Below are 25,035 nucleotides of genomic sequence, written 5' to 3' on the forward strand. Positions count from 1 at the left end.
TAAACTCATTTTTGTTTTCTGGCCCTGGGATCCTTTACTAAAGGTTAAGAAGATTAGAAGTTACTATAGTCCAGCAAGGGATGCTTACTTAAATTGCTTGGCAGGAGCCAGCCTTACATTTCGAGTGCTGACTAATTCCCTTGATCATCTCACTAGTTCAAAGCCCTACAGCCTAAAATCTTATAGTGAATAGAGGCAATCTCACACTGAGAGCCTTGAAATTTTTAAATGCTTCCATACTGAAGATCTCTGCAGTTCCTCTTAAATGTTCTGCAGCTCAAGCCAAGTTCAGAAAGACTTGGATGCAAGCTAACATAAATGGTGTCAAATCACAGCTGCAATAATTATCATAGCAACGCAGGTAGTGAGTGGCAATTAAATCGTGAGAAAATTAGTACACTAAATATGAATGATTACAGCTTTTATTAACAGGTGGCTCCTTCACAAATTATGACAGGAGAAACGCTTTTGCACTCTAGTATATTAGTCACTTGTTATATAGCTGGTCACGACTGAGGACATGCAAAACTTCCCTTCAAATTAGCTGTGCCAAATTCTGCACATAATAATCCTTTTATCACACACACTCATAACATGAATTTCTAACTGAGTGTGAAAGTAGAGAGTCATTATCAGCAGCGTTGCTTCACCCTCTGGGGCATGTGGAGAACATTAGTAGTCATTTGCAGTAGTCATGTCCTACCTGATACCAACCTTCAATTCCACTTTAGTGCTACACGAGGGACATCATAACTCTGTTCGCTCTGATTCTCTCTCTCTCTCTCTCTCTCTCTCTCTCTGACCAGGATGGACTTTTTCAACTTCTTCATTACTGCAGCGTGCTGCAGCAGATAGTGGCTCTAACAATCAGCTTCCAAATACATTTTCATTCACCAAAGACCAAAGAGACCTGCCTTTAAAGGCAAACCAAATTTTCCTAAATTTTCTGAAATAAAAAGGCTTAACATTATTTGTAAACACAGCAAAAACAATCCATTTTAGTTTCATAACAGAAATGAATAATGAAATGAATGAAATCTACCCAGTAAATCTATTTACTTTACAGCAAATTAGTCCCCTCTCATTCACTTAACACAGGTTAGCCCCACCCACTCGCACTGAAGCATATAGCAGTTATTGGAATGAAGGCAAACGCTCCACTGGTCCTGGCTGTACTGCATAATACTATTAAATAGATTGTAAAATAATATTAAAAATGAACAATGAGAAGAATAATTACAGAATCTATGGATAACAGTCCTGAATGATAAGACAAGAGAAGAAAGTTAATGCAGAAAGATGACTTAACTGACCTACTCCTACTTACCTAGCTGCTGTTCAACACTTTTTTTGAATAGCTAGCTAACTATTCTATCTAGATATTAGAATGTTTTGCATTGGCAGGAGCTGGAGCTTATAATTTATATAGTAGTGCCTAGAACCTAGCAATGTTAACATTCCCTCACCTTTACTGTTGATTACCATTTGGTGCAGGTTGTGAAGATTCAGTCATTATCAGTCGGTTTTTCTTGGATGGTTGGTTATAATTTATAAAGTAGTAGCATTAGCAATATTATCTTTTTAATGGAAAAGTCTATTAGATAGCAAACCTTAACCAGCTAGCTAGACTAAAATTTACTAACATCAGCTAGCTAGCTAGGCTAACATCAACTGTTAACTATTAACATTGTCTAGCTTTAGCCCTGGTTTAAACCTGTTGTACTTATTGAAGCTATGCCGTTTTATCAAAATTTAACAAAACAATATAATATACCACCAAATAAGAAATTTAGCCAGTAAAGCTGAAAGTCCTTTGCTGCATCAGGTATGTGATTTTGGGGCCTAGGTTTAAAGTGAATGATATTTTACTCTAATATTACAATATAGTTAATGCAGTGTTACAGCAGCCATAGAGTAAGGCCTATAATGTTTCCAGCTTTCATGTTTGAACCTCCCCTGAAATATTTTCCAGTACCAACTGCTTATTCGTGGGTGGTTAACATAAAACACACACATTAAAGAATATCTGCTATAAAGAGTAGAAAACTAAACTAAACAAAGTCAATATTTGGTGTGATAATATATTTGCCTTCAAAAATGCATCAGTAGTTGCAGGTGCATTTCATACGTGCATTTCAGTTTTATAAGGAAATTGCCTGGTAAGTTTTTCTAAGTATCTTGGAGAAAATGCCACAGCATTTCTTGCCTGAACAGTGAATATGTTATATTTCTTTCTTTATTGACATACAATCATTTTTCTGTACCGTCATTATAGTACAGTTAGTGTGTAAAAAGGTTATTCAATGTCAAATAACATGTCTTGCACTGTAATTGTGCTGTAATGATAATCATAAATAGTCAACAGTCATAATCATATTAATTATATTTTATTGGCTACCAGCTACTATGATAAGAAACAGGATTAGCCTATAGCAATCATGCATATTTCACATTTCTTTTTGAAAACTAGACTCTGAGCATAGCGATATCAAGATAACAGCCTGTGAAGTACTGAGGGTAGCTACTGCAGCAGAAAAAGAATTCCAGATCTGGTTTTATAAGATAAAATACAATTTCCCTCTTATTAGTAGCACCTTATTTTAATCATTTTCAGTGGAACTGTCATAATATATTTTATAGCAACACTACAAATCTAGCAAGATTGGTAAAGATTGGTTAAATAACAAACACATTCCATCACTGCTCCGACTACTATCTGACATTCACCCAGAATGCACGAGCATGTCAGGTTCACCAGTTTTACTTTGCAGATCGTGCTTTGCTCCTATTTAGTATATTTTCTTTGCATAGGTATACTCTGGGTTCTCCCGTTTCCTCCCACTGTCCAAAAACATGCAGGTAGGTGGACTGGCTAAGCTAAAAAGATACCCATGGGTGTGAATGAGTGTGAGAATGTGTGCGTGCATGGTGCATTGTGATGGACTGGTGTTGCATCCAGGCTGAATTGTGCCACACACACCCAGTGTTACGGGGATAGGCTCCGGACCCGCCTCAACCCTGATCAGTATAAAGCAGTTACTGAAGATAAATGAATGATATTTCCTCATCCCCCTGAAATTAATTCCTGGCTACGCCACTGTTTCCCAGGCTGCTTTGATTGAAATGTATAACACATTACGAATATCATACTGGTTTGAACACAGTATTTTATTGGAGAAATTACAGAAATGTTTTATAGCACAAAAGACAAAGAATTGACCATTTTACAAATGATTGTAGCAATAATAAAATCCCCATACATGCTAGCGAAACTATGAGGAGTAATGTAGTTATGACTTCATCCCAACTTTGATGATTAATCTGATGAATGTAAAGTGCAGCAGAAGCTCTGCACAGTAAGGGAAAATTTATGGAAATAATATGCATTAAAAGGATGAGGAGAAGCTAAGAGTTAGAGCAAGCAGCTGTCACTCCATGTGATTCAGAAATCCATGAGATGCTCCCTTTGTTCTGAGCTTTGTATGGCAATCTGTCATTGAATGTTTGTGCATCAGTAATATATATCCTTAGCAGTCTGGGTCCGAATCCTCACACACATGATTCTATCCTTATAAAAAATCAAGCACTCTCTCTCTCACACACACACACACACACACACTTTCTCTCTCTCTCTCTCTGAAACATTCGCACACCCACATACATGCAGTGTGCCACACATTGGGTCTCATGTCATGGTGCAGGATTAAAAAATATTTTTGTGTGGTGGATGAAAGACATATCTTCAGAGGTCTGAATCTATGCATTATTGATGCATCCCCTTACGCAGAAGAGTCTCATGTGGTTTGCTTCCATGCACACGGAATCCGCAACCCATGTCTAAGATGCACAAGAGACCTGAGAACCAAAAGAAAGCTTCTTCTCTTGCTTTGTTTTTCTTCTTGCAAATGCATAAATAACTCTGGTCCGTAGACACAAGTGGATTTCTTTTTTGTCCCATCCTCTGTCACTGTGATATTAGAAAAGACAGGATTTAATTTGTCTATCGATCTGCTGGCTTTTATATGTTGTCTCTAAACCAAGCAGAGGACCTGTGATTGAAGAAGAGTAATCTGATTCCAGCTCTGCATTCCACAATGCCCTAATGACCGAGACCAGCTCTGTCTCCATGATGATGTCTGGCCAAAAGAATGCTGGGAGCGAATGTTCTTTGCGTTGATGAAAATAAATGAGTGTGTTCTCATCAGTCAGAGGCAAAGAGGCCAGTCAGGGCAAATATGAGTGTTCAACTGCCTGGCCACCGATCTGCAACCATGTGTGCCATGCGTCACTGAGATACTGCAAGTCTAAGGCGTTTTTTTTATTTGTTTGCTTGTTTTTAAACCTTAAAGTCTTATTACTCAGGTATTCATCTCAAATCATAGTATTGAGTAACTGCTATGAATCATTTATTAATTACACATAATGTTATACGTATATGATAATGGCATAGTTTATGTAATGGTAGCTAAATGAGGAATGTAAGGATGCAAGTTTAAGGAGTTTATATACAGCATAGCCACACATGAATATAGCAAGTTAGGTGTTTTATGTCTCATGTTCACAAAAAAAAAAAGATTCATTTTCCTGCAAAATAATTCAGTCTATATATTAAGTATATTCTAACAACGTATTATGTGTCTCAGGTGCCTAGAAAATTCAAGGCCATGATTTATTATCTTCTTGCCTTACTTAACTCCTGGCTCCAGCATAATAAGAATTCATGACTATAGAATTGAAAACTGGGAACAACTGGCATGCCATGGCTACCAAAAAATAAATAAATAAATAAAAAGAAAAAGAAAATGAAAACCAATTTTTATATTTTATTAAATTTTTCTTTCATTGCTTCCTTCCTTAACACTTGAAATCTACATGCTTTAAATATGCTTTAATGCATTTCTCACATCAAGAATATCTGTGTTTAAAACATTTACACCATCAATAGACTTTTCTCCTACTTATTGTATGTTTAAATCTTGTTTTTAATGTTTGTACAGTGTGCTGAAAGCTTCTGGTGATTCATAAAACCAATAAGAGCCAGTTTTTGCTGTCCTCTCTACAGCTTTTCAAATCTGTCTGAGAAAAATGGAGTGCAATTTCCACAAATTTTTTTTTACAACATTTTGAACTGGTAAACAAATGAATATATGATGCTTGCAAATATAACCACAATAGTATATTTTCTTCCTTTGAAGGCAGCAACACTTTGTCACACCTTACTGTCAAGGTCACTTAGCTCTAGTGCTGATCCATAAACCTAGATTGTACCAAGAACATAATACAAATATTTTGTGCACACTCAGTGATCCTAAGTTGTTGCTTTTTTTTCAGTGGGATCTGAATCATCCAGGCTGCAGCTGGTGTTATCTGTAAAATCCACCTTGGCTTTGTGAAACTCAACTCTCCACACAGCAGCTATAGATCTACACTGGAGATTGCTGATCTTGCAGCTTGGTGGAAAATGTGAGCTAAACCTGAAAGAGATGGTTATCTATTGTGTTTATTCATGTTTATCCAAGCAAGTTTTAGTGAAATGAAATACTAAACACTCTAAACACTCACATTTTCTTCTAAATTCATCCTTTTCTTTCTCTCACCTCTCTTAACATTATGGATTTTTTTTTCTTCAATGCTCAAAGGGTGTCTTAACGGTCAGTATCAGTTTTATATTCTATGTACATATGTTTGTGGGGAGATAGGTTGTTGCCATGCCAACCTTCCAGTTCAACAGTCCAGTAAATTAATTTGTGTGAAGAGGGGGGTTGAGTACATGAGATTTTCTCCGATGTACACACTTCCTTTTATTCCCTGCTGGGGTTTTTTATCCGGAATTATCCGGAATTCACTTTTACAGAAATCAGCAGTGTTTCTTATACTATCTCTCCTACAAAAGACATATTCTTTTCCACCTGCCACACTGAGAAGCAAATCAACACATCTAGATCTATTCTGGGTGCGTATTATTTTCTGCAACTTTTTCTTCTCCTCTTGGATTGTGGAGCTGGCAATTACAGTCCTACCTTGGCAACATGAAGCAGCGTAAGCCGTCTTGTCATTTCTGTCATTTCTGTGTCTAATTGCGGTTAGCTCCATGAAGCTGGAGCTCCAGGGCTCTGATATATCCCCCTCCACTCTTCTGCACTTGCCTTTTTAAGGTTTATCTGTGTATTAATGCAAGCGGGGGATTAGAGTAGTGCGAAACAAGGCAGGTTTATCAGCTGCCTGTCTCTTTCCTTCCACCCCCACCCCTCACACTAACAGAGAGACAGAGAGAGAGAGAGAGAGAGAGAGAGAGAAAGAGAGAGAGAGAGAGAGAAGACAGATTTTGGCAGTTTTCTGTACAATCCATTTTCCAAGTATTAGCATCTCATCCCACAGCCCGTTGAGCATAAACAAGTATGCCTGACAAGCCAGTAATTCCAGTTAATAATCTCATTCTCTGAATTTTGACTTTGCCTCTTATGTATCCGGGATGGATTAGTGTGGAAATAGAAGGCACATTTTTTTTAAAGTCACAAATGTAATCCTTATTGCCTGTTGCATAGCCACTTCTCCATCTTCTACCACTAATTGGCACCATGTAAGTTCCCTTACTTTTGTATCCCAGAAATTACCATTTTAACATACTATTCCTATCTTAATCTACACTGCATTGTAAGGATTTACACACCATGCATTGATGAGCTATTATAGTTGTGCTCCCCTCAAATGTACACCTGATCAGTGGGTCCTTTGTGCACAATTGCTTATTAAACACAAAATGGCTGTCACCCTCAGAGAGGCTCAAAAAGCAGCAGGCAGCACAGCTCAAAGGGAGTGATGGATCAGTTTAGCTCACAGCACTGCTCTTATGCCAGTGCTTTTAATGAGATTTGATGTTCTGGTTCATGTTCATGTTCATATGAGAGAGGTGTTCACTCTTAGAGGTAGAACAGTGTGAATTATTCAGCCAATGATAATGGTACATGCCAGTATCACTATTTTTGGAATATAATGGCATTTAATGATTGTATTAGGAAAGCTGACTTGCTAAGAAGCTGGATAAACAATACAGAACTATTTTATGTGAAAAGCAAGCTCAATTACCATACTTTAAAAAATGTCGTAACCTATTTTATGGGATGCATCTTAGCTGGAAATACCCTTTTTGTCATTTATATTTGTATAAAATAACATTATTGGTGTAACTAACTCCTACAGATATACCTCATACAGAGGCGACATCTTTCACATTTTATAGGAACTTCTGAAATGATTTTCTCATGTCTAGACATTTTAAATTACACCACTTTACACTCTCATTAAACACTATGTAAAATTTCAGTGTTCCATTATTTCTTGTTCCTTTGTCCCATCTTGGTGCCACTTCTCCAGATCAATAGGCTGAGGGTCTTCAGTGCAATGTGCAATATTCTTTCCTCCTTTTTTCTCTCTCATTCTTCACATTGATTTTCTGCCTTTGACCTGTATAGCTGTGTGCACTAGCTAGGGGTCAGGAGCTTCATCACCCATCCGTATAACAAGAAATCAGCTCATGCAGCATGGTCTGATGCTCTGGACCGACCTTGTGACTTACTTCACGGTGAAGAAACCTTCAGAACTGAGTGTAAAATGTATCTGAATATAAAAGCTTAAAACAAAACTGACTGACTTATTAATGTGAAGCTCAAGTCATTAATTTTTTTCATTCTAGTGGACAACTTGATAAATTATACACTGTTCTGTAGTGATATTACATCTCCATCTGGTGGCTGATCTGGCATTAGTTTCTTGAATGCTGCGCTAAAGCTTCTACAGCATGCTAAATTTGAAATTAATATTAAATTTTATACTAAATTAGTATTATATATATATATATATATATATATATATATATATATATATATATATATATATATATATATAAATACTAAAATACAAAATTTTAAATTAATATTATTTAGTAATCATTTAATAATAACATTCATTCATTGTTATTAATAAGACTCTGTATTATTTGATTTGTAATGGTACATTTATTAAAGATAATCAGAACTTGTTTGCTATATAAAATGGCCAATGGAAGTTTAAAATCATTCCCAAAACAGCAGGAAAATATGCTAAATAATTATTACAGTAACAATAAACATGTAATTTTTGACTATTTAATATTGCTTAGTTTTATTCAGAAGAAAACGTTTTAAACAAAATTAAACATTCAATCAATCAAAACCACATTTTGCAATATTTAAAGGTCTGCATGAATTGAAACAAGTGTAATGAAATCTCTACAAGAAATCTCAGAGTTCACCCTTGTCTGGCCCTCTCAGGCTGATCAAACTGAATTCCATGTCTGACGTTCATTCTTATTGCTATGTAATTAATATATATATTTTTAAAAAAACAGAATTTTAGAATCCCATTAATAGAGACATAAAATAAAAACCCTTCTTGCCGGCAGATGACGTGCACTACATGACAAATTTTGATTAAAACTTGATTAACATCAGGGATTGCAGATGTGATTGGTTTGTCATCTAACACATGATCTATTGTCCCTTTACTATATATGTTATTAAAAAAACTTCAACATGGTACATTAACAGTAGAAAAAAGACATTAATTTTCATTCAAGCTTATCTTCATTATCAATTATTATTATTATTATTATTATTATTATTATTATAGCTGCTTAATCATTCAATCTATTTATAAATTAACAAATGTGCGTAAGTGTGTGTCTTACTCATCCAAATTAAGACTTTAAACCCAAAGGCAAAAATCCCTTTCAAGATGATCCTGAGAAAACCAGAAATTCTGATGGCCACAAAAGAGACGTTCGCTGTACATAACTGACAGAGTTCAGTGTTTTTTTTCTCCCAACTCCAGCATACCTGAAATTCTGAAATTAATGCTCAGCCTAAAAAAAGAAGTCTATAACTGTTCAAAAATGATATAAATTCCCTATCACCATTTTCACAATATTAACTTGCCTCTAAGTATTATTCAAATCACAGCTTGAATTATGAGTAAAAATTTGAAGCTCTACTTTTAAAATTGCACAATGGCTTTAGCATGCTCATGACAAACAGCCTTATTCAGCATTATTCAGCAGCATTAAAACTTCACACATTATAATTTTGACAGGCCAATTCTGATAAGAATGTCACTACTGCAAAACACATAAAAAAGCATTCTTGCAACAGGTGACATCTCATTTTGCAAAGAGCATCATATATTTGATTCAGCAATTTTACAATGATAGGTGTAGGTACAAGGTCAGGTTTTTAGATTTGCAAGCGTTATGCATCAATAATTCCTTCATGCTCCTTGTTCCTCTATGTATTCATACAGTGTAAATTAAAGGTGTGCAGTGTATTGTTTATTTAATCCCACTCCCGCTGTCTCCTGAAGAAATTCTGACCAATAAAGCCCACTCCTGCAATTATTATTATTGTCTGCAATATTTCTTTTTTGCACCTGCTCACAATATTTTGTAATTTAAAACTTCATTTTATTTAATTAAACTTGTAATTAACATCATTTTACCCTAAAAATAAACAAATGCCATGCTAAAACTCAATATGCTAATAATCAGCATGGCCTTTCTTTGTCCTGCAAGCTTCATATCTGACTACCCACATAAAGGTAAAAAAAAAAAAAAAAAAAAAGCTCATTCACATGATTTGTGGGATCCCAATCCCTGTGCGTGCCTCTAGCCTGAATTATCTGTGTTTCTAAATTTAATGCTCAGCTAAACAACGACAGAAGCAAATCAATACATTGTATTTGGAGACTCAATATACAACATACCCAAATCAATTGCACATATAATTACCAGTACAGCAAAAATGTGCTCTTTCTCTAAGGCAGTGTAAGAAGGACACAAAGGCGTGTGTGTGTATGTGTGTGTGTGTGTGTGTGTGTGTGTGTGTCCTATCTCTGAGAAAAGTACTCCAATACGATCCGCAGATGTCCTAATCGGTCCTTCAGAGAGGTAAGGGACAGAACTGTTGTCTGGTAGGCTGGATCTAACTGGAGCACTGATAACAGCCACCAGCACCAGGCCGGACCATCAGCAGATGCCTGCCAAAAACACTGAATATAATAACTTACAAAAATTAAGACAGCATATAGGCAATGAAAAGGGATGGGTGGCAAAAAATTTTTGTGATCACAGCAGTATAATTTATATTTTTGTATTTATATTTTTGGTATAAATTCTTCTGACTCAAATGAGTGGCAAAAATATAAAAAGTGTCTGGCTTAGATTGAATACATTATTAAGAGTGTGGTTAGATATGCTGCAATATTCTGGTCCTTTAATTTTTTTTTGAAAAAGCTTTGTTTTCTCTGCAAAGCCAAAAATGGACGCTCCCTTCAAGGCTCTAACATGGTTTCACTTGACCCGCCATCCCTAAAGATACTAGCAAGATATGCATTAAGACTCCCCTGGTGATCTGAATGGCTGAGTCACTGGCTCAGACGAAGACAAGACCCACTTCACTTAAATGAGCACTAATTAAAAAAATAAATAAATAACCTTGATGTGTTGAGTGTTGAGTGAGCACGTGTGTGTGTGCGTTTGCTGTACTATCTCCTCTAACAGAGTTTTAGGTTGATAGTATTCTTAGATAGTATTCTGTTTGTACTAGTTGCAGATAAATTTATCAACATTAGGCTAATCCAATGATCTAAAGGTGAGAAAACAATAAATAAGAAAATGATCAGTGGTGAATATACAAAGACCAGCTTAACCAACCTTTAAGTCCAGATAACATAATTTATTCCGTAATTACTGACTATTTGGGAGAAGTAACCTGATTACGCTGACGTAGGAGGACATAATTAGGGTTATATGGGTTAGGGTAGAGTGAAATGGGAAATAAATTTTGTTTTAAGCATGTTAACGCATGCATGTTCAAACCTGAATGTTATCCTCTCTCTCAGGCATGGCCCCATACTGGTGGTTGATCTGCTCCCGGATGTGGCTGTTGAGCCGTTGGTACCACTCCCTGGCCTGCTGATACACACTGTCATGGAGGCGTTGCAGCATTTCAAGCTCAGCATCATGTGCCTAAATTTAGCCCAACGTACAGAAACAGATACACATTATACATAAACGGACAGTATAACAACAACAAGATATCTAAAATAACCTTCTCTCCTGTTATTGAAAACACTACTGCTTAGAGATCCTGAAATAAATATTTTAGGATCTCTTTCCTTCTTAAATTATAAACTCAGATTAAAGCTGACTAAATGCCAGCTTGCATAGTATTAACTGGACTGTAATTTAAGCTCAGCTGTGAAACACTATAAAAGCAGACCTTATGGTCTTGCAGGTACTCAATATCAGCTGTGTGGTAGCCATCCCTCTGGCCTCTCCGGAGCACACGGAAACGGCTTCCTCCCACTGTGTCCACATAAGAGCGGCCATCAGGGAGCACATTCTGGTCCAGAATCTCCAGCATGCAGCCATAATCTGCAAACCTGGGCCATCCCAAATACAGCAACTCAGACATGTTTTGACTGATGCGTCATTCTGTATTGACCTAATTATTTAAATTATTATTGCATTTACTGGGGCTTTTATGAAATACCACATTACAGGTAGAAACCAATTACTACGGAATAAAAATTACAGTTCTGAACTGACAGGAAACTCAATTAAATATCTCAGTTGAACTAAAACACATAAATATTAAGCAGGCTTTTCAGGCACACATTAAGCCTGATTTCAGAACAACATTACTGTGTCAATGCAGATTCTCTAGAATTTTCTTAATGGCTGAAACCCCATTTAAATAGACATGCAAAAGATTTTTATCTGCTCACAAAACATCCGATAAAATACGTATATATGAATAATTATACAACAGTTAGTTCTGGTCCACTAATTTGGTGTTCCAAGAGTGCTTATATTTAGTATAACGGCACTGGGACGTTTCACTGTGTGCATCACTCCGCTCATCTGTGTTCACTTCTTAGTTCGAAATGGTTACTACAGTAGTGTTAGCGACATCATCAGTGGACATGGCAAACGAGACTTTTCAGAAATATAACTTTTGGCTTAAAATATGAAAGCTTGTCAGTTGAAGATGGAAAAGAATAAGGGAAGCCCATTTCAGTGGAAGCACCTTTAACAGAAAGGCTAGCTAGCTATAAAGTGAATGTGGCTTCTTTGGGATATATTTCTGGTAGCAGAGCAAAAATAAACAGAACATTCGGCCATACTTTATCCAAAATGTCACTCGCTCGGTATTAATTAATTAATATGAATCACAGCTGTGCTGATATTCAGCATAACCGCACTCTTGTTCATGCGATATTGCTTACATATATATTTTTTAAGCTAATCAGTGTGTAATGTAACAGTCTCTGTATGTTTTTCCAGTGTAAAACCACTCCTTACCCTTTGCCATGCTCATAGCTGCACATGCCAAATTTCTTAGTGCCAGTCTCTATACATCGGCGCATCATCAGCCTGTAGCGTGGCTCAAAAACATGCAGTGGGCATGGGATACCAGGGTAGGCCACAGTACACACAAAGATTGGGATGTCTTTGGTCAGACTGGAAAAGAAGAGGTTGTTGGAATAAAAGGTCAAACGAAGGTGAAGAATGACTGAAAAACATTTCTGATGACAGTTTACAATTTATTTACTGACATGAACAATAAAATCAAAGGTTTTAACACTTTCTAATCATTACATCATTTGTCTGGCTTCCTATTTCCAAAAAAGCACTCTTTTACCAAATGACAAGCATCATGCTACACAGTGGGTATGAAAAGTCTATGCACCCCTATTAAAAGGTCTTTGTGATGTAAAAAAAATATAGATAGATAGATAGATATATTTTACCTTCCAGCATGAAAATGACCCAAAGCACAAATGCAATTCAACAAAATAATGGCTCTAGAAGAAGAACAATGTTTTGGTATGGCCCAGTTAGAGCCAAGATCTAAATCCTATCTAAAACCTGTGGAATGACTTGAAGAGGGCTTTGCACAGGAGATCCCCTTTGCAATCTGATAGCTCTGGAGCATTTTTGCAAGGGAGAGTGGAGTCAAATTGCCAAATCAAGATGTGCTAAGTTAGTAGACTCTTACCCAAAAAGACTGAGTGCTGTATTATAAGCAAGAGGTGCTTTAACAAAGGTTGAGTTAAGGGGTGTGCACACTTGTGCAATCAGCTTATTGTAAGTTTTTTCTTTTTTCCCCCTAAAGCATTTCTGTTTTGTTTTTTCACTTGAATTTTGTTGGTTGCTATATCACATTAAAGGTGGAAATAGATCTGACATGATTTATCTTGGTTTCTTTTTTTACATCACAAATACCAGCTATTTTAATGGGGGTGTGTATACTTTTTATATACATTGTAGGTCTTGGTTGCTTGTATTGTGTCTGACTCACTTGGAAAGCTCAGCCATCTCAGCATCATGCACCTGTTTCCTCTCAGCCAGCTGCTGGGGGAAGAGGCGGGTCATAATCTCCTGCAGCAGAACCGTGGGGTTGTACTTCCTATTCTTGAAATACTAGCACATGAAGAGAGAAGTCAATTTTTATTATCTACAATAGTAGAAAATGAGGAGGACTGGTAATGCATAGAAACAGTTTATATTAAATGTGCATTTATTTTTACTTATCCATGAAAGGCCATTCCTCTAATTACAAAGAGGATGCAGAATGGCTTAAGGACATATTAGAAGCACTATGTTAACTCTACAGACATGACTTTTATACCAAGAGACTAAATGTAAAAAATGATCAATGAGTGTTTGAGGCTTTAAGGTTGCTTAAGACTCACTTCCTGTAGTGCTTGTTTACAGAGTGGACAGCGGAGATTATGGTCAAGACTTCTCTCAATACAGTTCTTGCAGAATGTGTGGCCACATGGGGTTGTAACCGGATCATAGAACAGCCTGAGGACCAATAAAGAATAGAAAACACATAACAGCACTATGCAGTGTCCATAAAACATACATACTGAGATATATAGTAGTATGTGATAATAATACTAATTCCAGACTAGAGTGTATTCTGGCATATACTGCACTTACCTGATGCAGAGGGGGCACTCAAAGTCAGACACAGTCAGCGGGGACATCTCCCGGTCCACTACAAGAGGCAGGAAAACCAACAAAAAAGCAACAACTCTGATTTCCTCATAATACTCAACACACATGCAATGAAACTGTAGGCAGTTCTAGCAAACATGATGAGAGTTTAAGATCACTTTAGTTACGCAATTGTGAATCATCACCACTGTGTGTTCATGTGCTCAGGTTTCTGTGTGTAAGGAATGGAAATACATTTCTTATCTTTATGCACACATTTCACTTTAAAATCTAAAAGAGTGTCTCATTGATGCTGAGTACTGACTGACAGAGCAGAGTAATGTACAGTGATAAAGTGGCTGTACAATCTTCCCACCTCTCATCTGTATATCCTCCTTCTTTACCATCAGCTCCTCACTCTCCTGGGCTATGGAAAGGAAAGACGCAGACTGGCACAGGCTCAAGCAGCACTCAGCACTGGAGTTGTGCTTGACTTGAGATGTAGACTGCTGGAGATGGGAAGAAAGACACCAGGGCTGGTAAATATAAAGCTACTCCGAGCAAAAATTTGTTCTTATGTGGCAATATTGATATAAACCTTATGTATGGGTGTTAATACAGTCAGTTGTTATACAATGTGGAAATAATTTTCATTCTGTGCCTTCTGGTGATTTTTAAATGCTCTTTTCACACACTCATCTGTGGTCCACCACACACAGGGCTACAAAGCATTAATTGCCTCTACCATTTCATAGCAAACTGTATTATTTTGCATTCTTTTGTGTTCTGAAATATTTTCACCTTTTTAAAAATAGATTTCTGAGACTACTTTGAGAATAATTCTCAGAACCTTTATACATATTGGCCCTGGTCAATCAACATATTAAATAAGTGCCTACATCAAACGAACTTGTTTTCACTCATATCCAACTTTAGGTCATTTTAGATTCTCAGGTTCTTTTCTAAATGTCATATTGTCAGGGCATTGGCATAATGAAGAGAATAGCGGAATTGGCACTAAGTACAGTACATTAATATGCAAATGGTACAACAGCCATCAGGCATTTTTACCTGCTCACAGTTAAACTTCTCATCTAGTTGGCTCCAGTGTAACTTCAGGCCCTCAGTAGGTGTAGAACTAAAAGTATTAGTTTGAGAACTGCAGTCTTTAAGATAGTCATCCACTATTTGCAGGATCTGAGGCACCTCCTCTGGTATGGCCATACCCTCCATCTCCAAGATCTGAACGTCAACAGGAGAAAGGCAACATAAATCAAGTAATGACAAATGTTTGACAGATTCCTGTTTTGCTACAGGCTGAATAACAGAACGCATTATGAATGTGGCAGTATGTTGAGATGGCAGTTATCCATATACTGTTATAATGAAACCTGAAATAGTTAAGACTATTATCCTTAATGTATTGGGATAGATAATAATGTCTCACATATATATGACAATTATTTGTCAAATATTTGTTGCACATTATTAGACATAATAAAAAAAAAAAGAAAGAAAGCTGAGAAAGAACATCCATATAAATCGTATTTACATGAAATTGCTAAGGGCAATCCTCCATTCAGCAGCAATGCAAGCATTTCTGTAAATAAATCATTAAATGCTTGGATTGCTGCTGTCATGTAACACATCAATTCATATCTTTTTTTTTTTTGAGAAATTGTAGGCAGACACCGTTGGTGCATTTAAATGGAAGTTGTGAATACATGCTTTTGACATGTGGTGGTGAGCACCTGATAATGGGTCATGAAATTAAGATGCTTTATTGAAGGGGAAATTAGAGTGTTCCAGCAGCATACATAAAAAGACAAGGCACAAATACACATAAGAAATAAAGTAAGAATAAACTAAAGATAAAATAAGATAAATATTGAAAAATACAATAAAATTAAAAAATAAAAATATAAAACTGTATGCATAGTGTAGATATATAAATAGTAAACCTATATAGTATGTATCATATACATCTATAGATATGCTAAGGTTCAAGAAGTACAGTATATTGTGTCTCCTACAGTGCACAGTGTAATGGTTATATATGCAGTATTATCCATAGATGAGATAGTTACCCACAAATGAGGTATTATCCACTAATGAGGTAGTTACAGTTGCCGTATTGTATCCAATGCAGATAATGCATAGATGTATAGATAAAAAGACAGATTAGAGTGCTGAGTTGTACAATCTGATGGCTTCTGGGAGATATGACCAGTGAAAGCGTCCTTTCCCGTGGCAGGACAGGAGAAATCTGCCTCTTAGTGTACTCCTCTGTTCCTGTAGTGTTTGATGGAGTGCGTGGGAGGAATTCTTCATGATCACTGAAACCTTTTCCAGAATCCTAATCCCTGTCACCATCTCCACTGCGTCCAGTTTAGCTCCCAAGACTGACCCAGCTGTTCTAATGATCTTGTTCAATCTGTTAGTGACCTTTGCTCAAATGCTGTCCAATGCTTCGCTGAAATGTCACTGAAATTTCCCAATTTTGCAGTGGGAAATATGGAATGAACACTGAGCATATATCATATATTGTGTTTATACAAACAGCGTAAAGGAAGACACTTAAAATGATACAAAACTGCCTCATTTAATATTCCTCTAGAATATCAATATTTCCTTCATGTGTTGATAATTACTAACAACAGACTCCAAAATGACACTGTAATGACATTTAGCACTGGCCACTAACCAGACTTTCCATGGGTTTCGCCATGTTGAGAAATATCACCATTCTTCTTTATTTTCTTTCTTTCTTTTTTAATCAAGTTAGTTTTTCCACTTATATGCAGTCAATTATCAATTTTCCAGTGAATATGGATTTTTGTATTTTTCAGAATAGTTTTCTTGTAGTGGGCCATTCATGTTTCCATGAACACAGTGAACACAACCCATTTAAACACTGTATCTGATACAACAAAAACTAAGATATCAGATTGAATGGTTACTATATACTGTGAATTTTTCATAATATTTCACATTTTTCACTAATTATGTTCATGAGTAAAGAGTTTAATGTTCAAGTTGGTAGGGTCTGTGTTGCCATAAGATTGTTTACTTCCCATACCTTCCTAATCTGGTTCTTAGCGGCAGCAAATTCAGGCTGTTGTTTTAGGCAGTGATGGAACTGCATGAGAGCTTCCGTCAGTCTCCCCATCTCCAGCAGCACATTCCCTTTTCGGAAGAAAGCCTAAGCATGCAGGGAAATGGTCACAAGAGGGCAGACAAGCAAGCCTTTACAGAGAAATGTAGTGCATATAACACATTCTCCTATTACACCACTGTATAGCACCACTAAAACACACTTGTCCGCATAAAAACATGGTATTTATGTTTTTAGAATGAGCTAAAGACCAATAAATTCAAAGCCTGTGAACTTACTGAATGACAATTCTGATCAATTTTAAATCATTACCAAATATTAAGTAATAAAAAACTGTTCATTGACAATTGTACCGCTGCACTAGTGTGTGACTTCAAAATAAGCCTGTTGAAAATAAGACAAGCTGATGGCAGTACAACAGTCAGATTATCCTTCCCGCATATCTTGAGCATCAGATGTGACAAACCTAGGCTTCCTGTATCAGCCTTGTCATAACCTCTCACCCCTTTAATAGTCTCATTTTATCTTTTTCCTTGAAGTCCATTTATAACATTTGTGTACAAAAACATACATTATGTACAAAACAGTCATAGGTCATTTTTACAGGACCATTTTCCAACCTCTCCTTATCCCTTTTAAACAGGCACAAGTGAAAAGAGGCACACTACACCACTGCCTATAACATGGGAAGAACTGTCTAAAAAACTCTGGGATAAAAAAAAAATGACTAGGACAAATCTAGCCGTCACAAAAAACTAAACCTCAGATGCTCATTTTGAATGTTTGAATCCTTATATAGACTCTCATTTGTTTCCTGACAACCAGGAACAGAAAAGTGTCTAACTGCTTGTTTGTGTCATTTTTCAATCCAATAACTGCTAAGTTCTAGGCTAGGCTAGGCTAGGCTTGGCTAGTTACAGGCTAGCCGGCTGTAAAGTGAAAGGGTGGGTAAATTTTAACATGTTCGTTTCTGTGACGTCGAAGAAACAAGACTTCAGAAATGGATTGTTTTTATGTCTCTGCCACTAGGTCGTGCAGGCATTATGTTCTCTTCAGCGGATATCTCAAGAATGAGTGGTTGAATATTTGTAGGATTTTTTATGGAATTATCACTGTAACCAGCATTTCAAATGTAATATGTATACAAACTACATTAAACTCTTTTATTTCAGATAACCGAGGAAATTTCATGTTTCCCGAATCTTAAATGATACAGGCGGTTTAAGATGCAAAATAAAAACTTAGGAAAACTTATTCTAGAGCAGCACTCATATTTTATAATGCATCGCCAATATACATCAATATTTATTTTCAAACTTAACAGTTAAGCGGATTAAACTGTATAAAACAATTACAGCCTTTCATCAGATGTAGTGGTGTTAGATTATACTTTCAGCTAAGTCTTTAGCAAATGCAGCAGGTACTGAAATGCTCATATATGCTTATTCTAAAACAGCAACCCAAAAAATATTTCCACTGAGAACACATTCAAGTTTTTACCTCAGCCCAGTTAGGCCTGGCACAGCACAAATCTTCCAGGTCACGGAGAGCTTCAGAAAAGCGCCGGAGCCCTACGTTGGCCTCTGCCCTCCATGCTTTCAGACTCAAATCATCAGGAACTGAAGAAAAATGTGAGCATAAAAAGAGATGAACAACAACAAGAAGATTCTGTTTAGATCTCTTTAGTTTTGAGTGTTAAATGTTATTCAAAGTGACAGGCACACTTAATCATCTTGTCAATAGCATAGGCTTACACAAGTGTTCCTCCCACACCTTTGCTGACAGAATCACTGCTGCCAAACTACAACACAGACCTTCTTTTATTTGGAGTTGAATTGTGTAAGCAGTCTATTTAATAGAGTTAAGTGTAACTGTCCTAGGGTTTAGGTTCAGAAACATAAAGAGGGATACGTGAAGCTACGTTACAGATTAACACAAAGGTGCTTAGATATCAAGCATATTAACATTTTATGCTTTATGTCCATAACAAACATGCTGTTAAACATGCAAAACAAGATTACACAAGCGAATTACACAAGTGAAATACACAGAGTAGAGGTCATGGACATGCAGAGCCCTGCCTGTCATTGGATAATAAAACAGGCTTTGCATAAGCGTGCAGTATAAGACAGACTTCACTAGAAATTTGGTTATGTATGCATAACAATCAATTCTGCAATCATGATGCTCCCTCTCATATTTCAACAATTTACATTAAAGACATCAAAATCACTCAAAATTAAACATTTGCCATAAGGACCCAACAAGGTTTTGAGCAGCCCAGCAGATGGGCTGATTAAAGGAATAATATAACTAGATTTTAATTATATCATTAGATTCTACTGCTGGCTAGTCAAAAGTCTCCCCTAACCTTCAAGGGAAAGGCGATTCATTTCTACCCTGATCTTCCAGCAGAGGTGATAAAGCAGCGCAAACTCTTTGATGATACACGGAAGCAACTGAGAACACTGGTGCCACATGTGGATTTCTCTACCTTGCTCATTTCAGTGTCACTCATAACAACGCTACCAAGTTGTTTATCTCCCCGCAGGAGGCTGGTATGCATTTGACCAGTTTAAATGGAAACTGACATTGAGTTAATCTCCTGAACTGATACACTGGGGTTTCATTACAGCAGACCACTTCGGGTAGGGTGTAGTTTTTCTGTTACTGACCTTCATTATGTGAGGTGACCCTGTGTTTCTGGTTAACCATTCATACTTTGTGTTATTTGGAGGGGAGGTGGAGATGTTTGGGGTAACACTACTATGTAATAGTAGTCAGTTCTGTGTGCTTTATGGATGCAGCCTCTCTTGTGCTTATGAAGGGATACTTTCACCCACTTGGTTTGAGAAAGTGGGTGGGGGGAGTTTGCTGTTTTTCAAGCATATTATCAATTTTTCTTTGCTCTTTTTTCTTTTGAGGCACATTGTACAAACTTCACTGCTTGCATGGCAAAATCTGCACTTTTAAACACAGATGGTTAGTTTGCCATTGTTAAACAGCTGTGGTGTCACTTTCACAAGCTGAAACATATGTGATCTGGGTCACCAGATTATTCTCGACTTAGCCGTCTGGAGAAAATAGAATCAGAGCTCTCATAATTGAATATTTAAGTATAGTAACACTCAAACTTTGCAAAATATCCTTAAATCAAAATATGAGTATAATTCAATATTGTCTGGTCAGGTATATAATCAGATCCTAAGGATCAGACAAAAACACTTTGAATTTGGAGACAAACTCCATAAACTACTGGCTAGTCAGCTTAGAGGGCTACAAGCCAGTAGGGCTATCCATCGCATAAGACATCACTTATAGACTCCAATGCAATAAATGACTGTTTTAAACAGTATTCTGAACAGCTGTACCAATCAAGGCCAAATGGAGACATCACTACATTGTTACTTGGCCTTAAGTTGCCTAAGTTGGATGATGCTTCACAAAAGGCCTTGGACTCTGAGCTGTCCACTGAAGAAATTATTGATTCAATTAAATCCTTTCCCAGTGGTAAAGCTCCCCAGCCTGGATGGGATTGGAATTGAATTTTCTAAAAAAAAAAAAGAATTGCTAGTCAGATTGCCCCGGTTTTGATGAGAATCACACACCCCATCTGCCTACATTTTAACTAACCAAGAACGTTCAGCTCCCTTCTATTTATATACTGTAATGGAACTCTCTTCAGTTCACAGTTTCTCTAGACAAAATTAAATACCTATGTGTAGTAGTAACAAGGAATCCCAAGGCACTTTTTAAACAAAATTTCATAAAGAAAATGGATATGCACAAACAAAACAGTGACAGATGGAGAGTACTGCCTCCCTCTTATTGGATATGTGAATGTAATAAAAATGGTTTCCTTTCTACAATTTAGTTCAGAATAAACCCATCTTCATTTCAAAATCAATTTTTAAAGCTCTGGATTCAGTAAACATGCCTCTTATCTGGGGTTTCAAAGCTCATAGGAGTCATCTACAAAGAGTCATCTGCAGAAACCTAAAATACTAGAGGGTTTGTGGCTACCTTGTTTTTTGCATTATTACCGGGCAGTAAACATTAGAGCCCTGATTTACTGGCAGAATGGATGCGGTGTTGGTGTCCCATCAAACACCCCCATGGCCAGCAATAAAACGCCAACAGAATCATTGCTGCAATTCAATATTTAACATCCCAAATGTCAAATGTGTCCCTTAGTTTGTTTAATCATATTTTATTGGCTGAGAGTTGCTATGGTAAGAAATAGGATTAACCAATCATGATCATGCATTTTTCCTGTTTCTATATGAAAACCAGCTAGCTACACTCTGAGCATAGGGATGTCGAGGTAACAGCCTGTAAAGTACCAGAGGTAGGGGGGGAAAAAGGGCACATCTGATTTTATAAGATAAAATGTCATTTTCCCCTATTACTAGCATCTTATTTTAAACATTTGAGTGGTACTGTCATAAAGGTATTTTATAACGTTATTAATATGTCAAGAATTGGTTGATGGTAGACCATACCTTAAATGATTAAATAAAAAAATTCATGCCTTCACCACTCCCAGGCATTCACTTAAAAAGCCTGAGGGTGTCGCACTTCTCAATTTAAGTGTAGAGATCATATGGTAATTTTAGTACATTTCCTCATCCCCCCAGAAACTCTTTCCTGGCTAAGCTACTGCTGTCAGCAATGTCTATGAATTCTGGCTCTAACAATTGTCTCAACTAGAGATGTGTGTGTGTTTTTTAAATCCCACTGGTGCAGTTTATTATTATTATTATTATTATTATTATTATTATTATTATTATTATTACTACCTATTTTAAAACAGCATATTTCCTAAAAAAATATAAACAAACTTTATTTGTCTGTGTCCCATAGGAACCCAGTCCAATAGATGTGCCTCCTGGATAAATTTCCCCGTCCATCTAAGTCCACTAAAGAAACTAGAGTTTCAAATAGCATACTTACAGTCCCCTCCAAAAGTATTGGAATGGCAAGGCCAATTACTATAAGCTGAAGACATCTGGCTTTCGTTTCTTGATATTTGCACCTAGATGTGTTAAACAACTTAGAACATGGCACCTTTTGTTTGAACCCATCCATTTTTCAAGTGATTAAAGATATTGGAACAGGTGTTTCTTGTTGCCCTGTTAGATTGATTGTTTAAATAGTTACTACCTCTGAATGTCTACTCTTGGTTTGAGCCTTGGATTTCACCTGTGAAGACTGCATTTGTTGTTAAAAAGGATAAACCAACATGAAGACCAGAGAGCTGTCTATGGGAGAAAACCAAGCCATTCTGAAGCTGAGAAAAGGTCAAATCACCCAGATTTTATATATATACATATATGCATATATATATATATACATATATATATATATATATGTGTGTGTGTGTGTGTGTGTGTGTACATTAATTTTCATATCTCATTTTACTTATTTGTGAATTTAATTAATTTTTGTGAAACTCCTAACACATATTTGTGGATCTCAATCTATTTATTTGTGAATTTGTTTAACTTTTGTGAATCTCTCCACATTTATTTGTGGATTGTAATCTATTTATTTGACAATATGAAACTATTCTAACCCCAAACAAATCATATGTCAGTCATAAATCATAAGTATAACCCAAGATCCTCTGCTTTGCATCACACAGACGTGTTATGGTTTATTTTCCTATATCAACATAACAGACTGATAAGTTCCTTTGGTTCCTTTTTAGTTAATTTTAGTTAACCTACTACTAGGTTACACATATGGATGTTACTATGTTCAAATGTAGTAGTCCTATATTATCAATCAAGATTTTTTGTTTTGTTTGGTTTTGTTTTTGTTGTTTGTTTGGAATATAGAGTGGTCAAGGGTTGTGGCTGCAGAAAATAATTCATGTGCATTTGGGGTTGTTTGCTCAAACACTTCGAGCACCCCTCCTGTACGGTGTATCTGAACTCTGAGCGTGTACGAGGCGAGAAGAAGCGCGCGGTATGACACATGACTTCGTGACTGCGTTACGTTGTGCGTGCGCATGCGCACAAGACAGTATCCAGCTAAACATTCAGCACCGCTCTGAAGTTGAGAAGTATAAAACAGAAGAAGGTTCTTCTGCAGGCACAGGCTGCCTGCCACCCTCTTTAACAGCCGTGTGGACTAACCCTTACCTGCCTCTATCCTGTCTTCTGCCATACTCAGTGCTGTGGGAAAGTCGCGAGCCCTCAGCCTCTCCTGGATTTCGCACCTCGTCTTGGTTTCCTCAGGGCAATATTTCTCTGTTATAGAGAAGAGCAAAACGTTGTTTTTGATGTTTTTTGCGTCCCTCGGCTTTAGCCTCTCCATGCAGACTGGGCATCTGGACGGCACACAGATTCCCATAATGCACTGGCGGCAGAACGAGTGACCGCAAGTCATCGTCACTGGTTCCCACAGAAGAAACAGGCATATGGGACACTCCAGATGCTCCATGTCACACGCAGTATTCATGCAAAACCACGGGGAAAGAGGAATGTCCAGTCCTTTCTAACACAAGCCTGCAGATTGGAGAAGCCGGTGTGGCGAGCTGAGGAGGGCGAAGTGTCGCTTCAGCCAGCAGTTCTCACCTACTCACATGAGCTTCTCGGAAACTGTGTTGAAGCAGCACAACCTTTTACCCCGGCATCAACACTTTTCCTCTAATCCGCCTTCAGGAAGCTGTCCACTGTCCTTCACATCTCAGCCTTTCCTGGGAAAAAAAGTAACGTTGTCTGTTTTTGAGCAGGTTCTCACTGCTTCAGAAGGAAGAAAGCGAGAGAGAGAGAGACTGCTTTACCCTTCTGTCATCTGACTTACTCCATCAACGCTTCAGTTTCATGTCTTTGTGTGGATATTTTATTACCAAATCAACATCTTTTCCCCGTCGCTGGCCTCACTACAGTAAATTCAGAGCTATATTCTGACGCCGTAAGTTACATAAATAAAACCACGTGACGAAGCGGCTCGGTTCCTATTGGCTGCGCGCTGCGCGTGCCGCCCTGTTGTGAAACAGTTTCATAACCAGCCTTTTTCATAACACGGTTTAATAACGTTCAAATCCCGCTTAACGAGTTTAAATTAAGAAACGACCAAACTAGTGCCTGTTTTTAGTTGTCCACGTTTCTCCCTCTCTCTGTGTACACACATTATATATATATATATATATATATATATATATATATATATATATATATATATATATATATATATGCTAATGTATGTTATTTCGGGATTCCTGCATACTATTAACTACTGTTAACTATTAAGCTTCTTCAGCTCTCACTTGTGGTCAAACTGCATCATTTGTGTAAACGCATCATTGAAATGCACAATCCCTTCATATAATGGGTTTGTAGTTCAACTCTATTCATCTATTTTCTGTACCGCTTATCCTACACAGGGTCACGGGCAGCCTGGAGCCTATCCCAGGGCCTCAGCACAAGGTGCAGGACACCCTGGATGGGATGCCAGTCCATCACAGGGCACAATGGACAATTTAGAAATGCCAGTCAAACTACATGTCTTTGGACTGGGGAGGAAACCAGAATACCTGGAGAAAAGCATGGAGAGACATGCAAACTCCACACACACACAGTGCCGAGGTGGGATTCGAACCCCCAGCCCAGGAGGTGCGAAGCTACAGTGCTAACCACTAAGTCACGGTGCCCCCCTTGTTGTTCAATTAAAAAAATTAAAATGCAGTCACTCTTTTTTTTGTTTTACAAACTGTGACGCTTATCAACAATGATTAAGACCATCATTTTCATAAGAGCTTAGATATTAATATTATCTAGATAGCACAGTAATGGTACTCAATGCTGCGACTGCAGTTGTATAAGTGGTGCAGAAAAGGGAGGTGTTTGATCATTAGCGTTATGTTTTCACATGT

At 37.1% G+C, this 25,035-nt stretch overlaps 1 protein-coding gene across 1 annotated transcript; it reads right to left on the reverse strand.

The window, feature by feature from the left end:
• Positions 1-8,631: 8,631 nt before the first annotated feature.
• lonrf1 (LON peptidase N-terminal domain and ring finger 1) lies at positions 8,632-24,070 on the reverse strand. The gene is made up of 13 exons (XM_026918542.3): positions 23,944-24,070; positions 23,300-23,856; positions 18,654-18,772; positions 17,118-17,240; positions 15,110-15,280; positions 14,415-14,547; positions 14,042-14,099; positions 13,789-13,903; positions 13,395-13,516; positions 12,395-12,553; positions 11,310-11,472; positions 10,907-11,056; positions 8,632-10,065 (listed from the first exon to the last, which is right to left on the reverse strand). Exons 2-13 carry the CDS (start codon positions 23,616-23,618, stop codon positions 9,916-9,918), a joined length of 1,782 nt encoding a protein of 593 aa, XP_026774343.1. The 5' UTR covers positions 23,619-23,856; positions 23,944-24,070; the 3' UTR covers positions 8,632-9,915.
• Between the last annotated feature and the right edge of the window lie 965 nt (positions 24,071-25,035).

The sequence above is a fragment of the Pangasianodon hypophthalmus genome, chromosome 7 (assembly GCF_027358585.1).
Source record: "Pangasianodon hypophthalmus isolate fPanHyp1 chromosome 7, fPanHyp1.pri, whole genome shotgun sequence".
NCBI classification, from domain to species: Eukaryota; Metazoa; Chordata; class Actinopteri; order Siluriformes; family Pangasiidae; genus Pangasianodon; species Pangasianodon hypophthalmus.